The sequence below is a fragment of the Budorcas taxicolor genome, chromosome 5 (assembly GCF_023091745.1).
Source record: "Budorcas taxicolor isolate Tak-1 chromosome 5, Takin1.1, whole genome shotgun sequence".
NCBI lineage: Eukaryota > Metazoa > Chordata > Mammalia > Artiodactyla > Bovidae > Budorcas > Budorcas taxicolor.
Window position 1 is genome coordinate 50909492 of NC_068914.1, and position 4022 is coordinate 50913513.

General features: G+C 42.4%; 1 protein-coding gene across 1 annotated transcript; it reads right to left on the bottom strand.

Annotated features, from left to right (window-relative positions):
* Positions 1-533: 533 nt before the first annotated feature.
* BBS10 (Bardet-Biedl syndrome 10) lies at positions 534-3324 on the bottom strand. Its single transcript, XM_052641000.1, has 2 exons — positions 3140-3324; positions 534-2558 (listed from the first exon to the last, which is right to left on the bottom strand). Exons 1-2 carry the CDS (start codon positions 3322-3324, stop codon positions 578-580), a joined length of 2166 nt encoding a protein of 721 aa, XP_052496960.1. The 3' UTR covers positions 534-577.
* Positions 3325-4022: the final 698 nt, after the last annotated feature.

Here is a 4022-nt window from a genome sequence, read left to right on the forward strand (position 1 = left end):
TCCAGGCTCTAAATAAGGGGACAATTAAAGTAAAAAATAATTTTACTTATATACTGTTTGAGAAAAAATAATGAGACTTTTGCTACAGAAATTATGAGTACGGAAAATAAATTATTTTCAATAAAGCAAATAATATTTTATGAACTAAAGTAGGATGGCATTTGGAGACTTCATCCAAATCTGAGATTATTCTATTAACTAACTATAGAAAGGCAAGGAAGAAGGGAAGAGTGAAAAAAAGATACAGAAAAGTAAAAGGAAGCTATGAGAAAACACCTTTCCCCCAAACCACAGACTACCTCAAGAGCTGAGACACAGGGACACTGAGGGGGGAAAAAGATCCACTTACTCAGATCTTGGCTTCACTCATCCAGGCTTCCTCCTCAGAACTGTTCCATAATGAATGCAGTCTGGAATATTCATATCTGAATGTCTGGTGGCCTCATATACTTCTAAAGACTTTAAAGTTCTGTTTTCCTAACTAGGTTGAATTAACTTGAAAATCAGTGGTCACATGCCTGCCTTGTTTTATGGCTTGAGTTGGATTAAAACTCTGGTTAATAAAAAGCTTCCAATTTTATAGTTCCTCTTCTGAATCTTGATCATAAACTTCCTGAGGCTGTCTCTTAATATTGATTACTAAGTCAACAGTCAAAATGTTTGTCAAGCACTGAAGAACTGAAGTTAGTAACTGGTATTTACCAGCAACTGATTCCAAACCTGTCTGGTTGCTTATCATGGGTTGATTGGTTTGCAGTGCCCGGAGAGCGCTTACATATACTTGTGGAAAGCTGTAATTTCCTTTCTTAGACTTATACAAGATTTTGGGAACGCCTAAAAGTGCATTAGCTATTATGCTACTAACCATGGTTTGTTCTGATTGCTGGCATTTTTTGGCATAGTTGAGAAGATAGTAATGCAATAAGATCTCAAAATTACCACCCACAGGCAAAACAGAACCAGCTGGTATAGATGAGAAATAGTAACTTTGGGAAGTACACATCTCCAGTGACTTATATCTCAGTGGTAAAATGCTGTCCTTTCTAGCAAGTTTTGTAACCTGTAAATTTTTGTAAGAAATTTCTTTTCTAGTATTTTCTGTTTTTGAGTTAGCAGAATTATTCTCAATAAATGGTTCATGGTCATCCATTATCCTCCCTTTGTTTGGGGATGAACATCTCAATGTTTCATCTGTCTGGTATGAATCTGTTACTGCCACTTTTGGTGTTGAACACAATACATTTTTCTCTAATTTGACGCTTGGAACTATCAAATTTGAACATACTCTTAAATTCGTTTGAGTTTTTGCCAGTTCACCTTCGTTCTTTACAACAGTGTCCTGATACAACCTTTGTATTGAGCTGTTAACTATTTTTGGTAACTCATTACTTTCTCTACTATTCTTATATATACGAGGACCTGATGTACAACTTTGGTCACTGGTTTGTGTCACATAATTTAAATCAAGGTCTTTAAATACCTGCCGGAGCATTTTAAATGCTCCATGTAAAGCATCCTCATGTTGTTCAACAAGACCCTGCACCGGTCCACAAAGAACTATACAATGCGGTGTAAATGAACAGGTGCTCATCAAGCCAAGATGAACATACCTTTTGGATCTGAGGATAAGGGGTTTACAGAATTTCACCAAAGCAGTGTGAGAGAGTTCATACTGAGAAGAGGCCTCTGGTAGTACAAAGGGAACAAGACCAATGACTCTCTGGATAAGAGAAAGTTCTTCAGATGATAAACACTCCACCACAGATATGTCATTCAGTCCTGCAAAATAAATTACTAAGTCTGGTTGCTTCACAGTAGATAGGAGTAACTTTACATTCTGATTCTGTAAATGTTTCACTATTGCTTTTGTTCTTTCTGTAATCCAAAACTGAGATGTCTGAAACTGTGCTTCTGAATTTAGAATAACCTCTGATCCAGAAATTGAAAAAAGAGGCTGAATGGTTTCTGTTACTATCACTATTCTTATGTCACCATCTGCTGGACAGTACACAGAAAAGTCTCTCTGAAGCACAAGCCCAGCTATGATCCTGGAATCGGAAACAGGAAGGCCGGTGACACCAACTTTCAACTCAACAAAACAGTCATCCACTATCTCAAGTACTTCTTCAAAGCTACTTTCACAAGCTGTACACTTGAAAACATAGTCACACATCAACTGAGATATCAAGTTGTGATTATTTCTTCCCACTCTTCCACAAAAGTATGCCCCTAAGAGCATCTCTAAAGAGCCCCTACACAATGTTCTTTCTTTAGTGCCTGAAGAAAAGATGGACAAGAAGTGTCTACTTAAGTAATGGTCCATAACATAGTCTAGTATTTGTGTCTGAAATGTTAGAAGAGCTTGGGAAATAAATTTCCACTGACAGCAATTTTTCCAATGCCTTCCACAGGTTTGAGTATTTTCAAAAGGGAAAAAATCCTTTTCCTTGCCTGTGATCTCACGAAGTCCTCTGAGTAAATGGCAAAGAAAGATAATAAATGTTTTAGCACCATCTCCTGTTTTTCTTAGATGACTGGAAACACAGGCCACCATCACCCTGCACAAGAAAAAAAGAAAGCAACTCAGATTTTCAGAGGGCTGCCTTTCCACATCTGAATCAAGTTGAAAGCATGTTTTTACATTTATAAAATGAGAATACTATCTCCTTAATGTACTTAGTTTTTTCCCTTTTAAAATTTACTTAAATATAGGCTGAATGGTTTCTGTTATTTAAAAGGGAAAAACAATAGAACCACCTTTGTGCTATTTCAAGATTCTAGGGTTGGGTCGAGCTGGAAGGAAAGGCGAAATGCTCTTTTCAGTTGTGGAATGTTCCCTAGGACAGTGCTCTAACTCTGAGAGTACACTGGTCTCATCCAACGTCAGTTTTCTCCAGAAACAGCTCCCGAGAAGCCCCGACCTCTTTACCATCTTCCAGGCTATAGGACCTCTAGCTCCTACTGGCAGAATAGCTGGGCTTTTTCTGCTGGGCGAGAGGGAGAAGGTCAGTTTTCCCAAAGAGCAAAATCTTACGGGCAAGAAGTCCAGGGGGATGACGGGAGGTGTCCATCTGGAGTGTGGGACGTGAGTACCTAATTAAAGGATGCTCTAACGGGCTGGAGCGTGCGTCGCGGGTACCTGGCTACGGGATGCTCTAAATGTAGCGCCTTCAACAGGCGGCCTCCATCCCGGCTGAGCAGCACCTCGCCAGTGGGCTTGGTACACAGAACTTGCCGCCCTTCGGGCCCCAAGCAACCGCTCACGATGGTTTCTAGCACTTCCGCCACATGCAACGCCACCGTCACAGACCCCGCAGCGGCCATAGGCCTTCAGGTTCCAGCGGCCTACGCACGCCGCTTCCAGAAAACCAGGATTGCCAGGAAGGAATAGAGCGCGGGTACCGCCGGAAGCGGAAGGGGCGGGTAGAAGACCGGAAGCCTGGCAGCTAGGCTTCTTGGTTGGGCGAGGGTCTGACGTCCCGCCCCACGGTTCGGCCAGTAGGGCTAGCGGTCCAAAAGTCCGTGAAGGTAGAAAAAAGGTCGGGGCTTCTCTGGAGCTGGAGGAAGCTGAAAGCCCTTCCCCAGCTCCCGAGGTGAATTCATTCTTTTCCTGGAGGCCTCAGCTGCCACCAGAACCCTCCGTTTCCCAGGAGCTCGGCACGATAATGGAGGGACTGGGCCCTGCGGCTAGAATTCGGTTCGTTTCCAACTGCCGTCAAAAATTCGTTCCCAAACCTCTGCCTTGAACTTGTGCATATGCTGTCCACATTCTGCACCAGCGGTTTTCTTTCGTGATGCAGGCCAGATGAGGGCCGGGCGACGGTCACGAGCTGTAGGCTTCATGCGTTCTGAGGGGGCTTTGCCACATTTCCTGGGCTTACGTATCAACAACATGAAATCCTCGCCACCGCAATTTTCTTTTTCTTTAGCAGAGGTGATAGATGTGAGGACTTATTGGTAATCAATAGTATGCTTTAAAAACAATGACTCAAGATTATTGCACGCAATCCGACGGCAAGAAA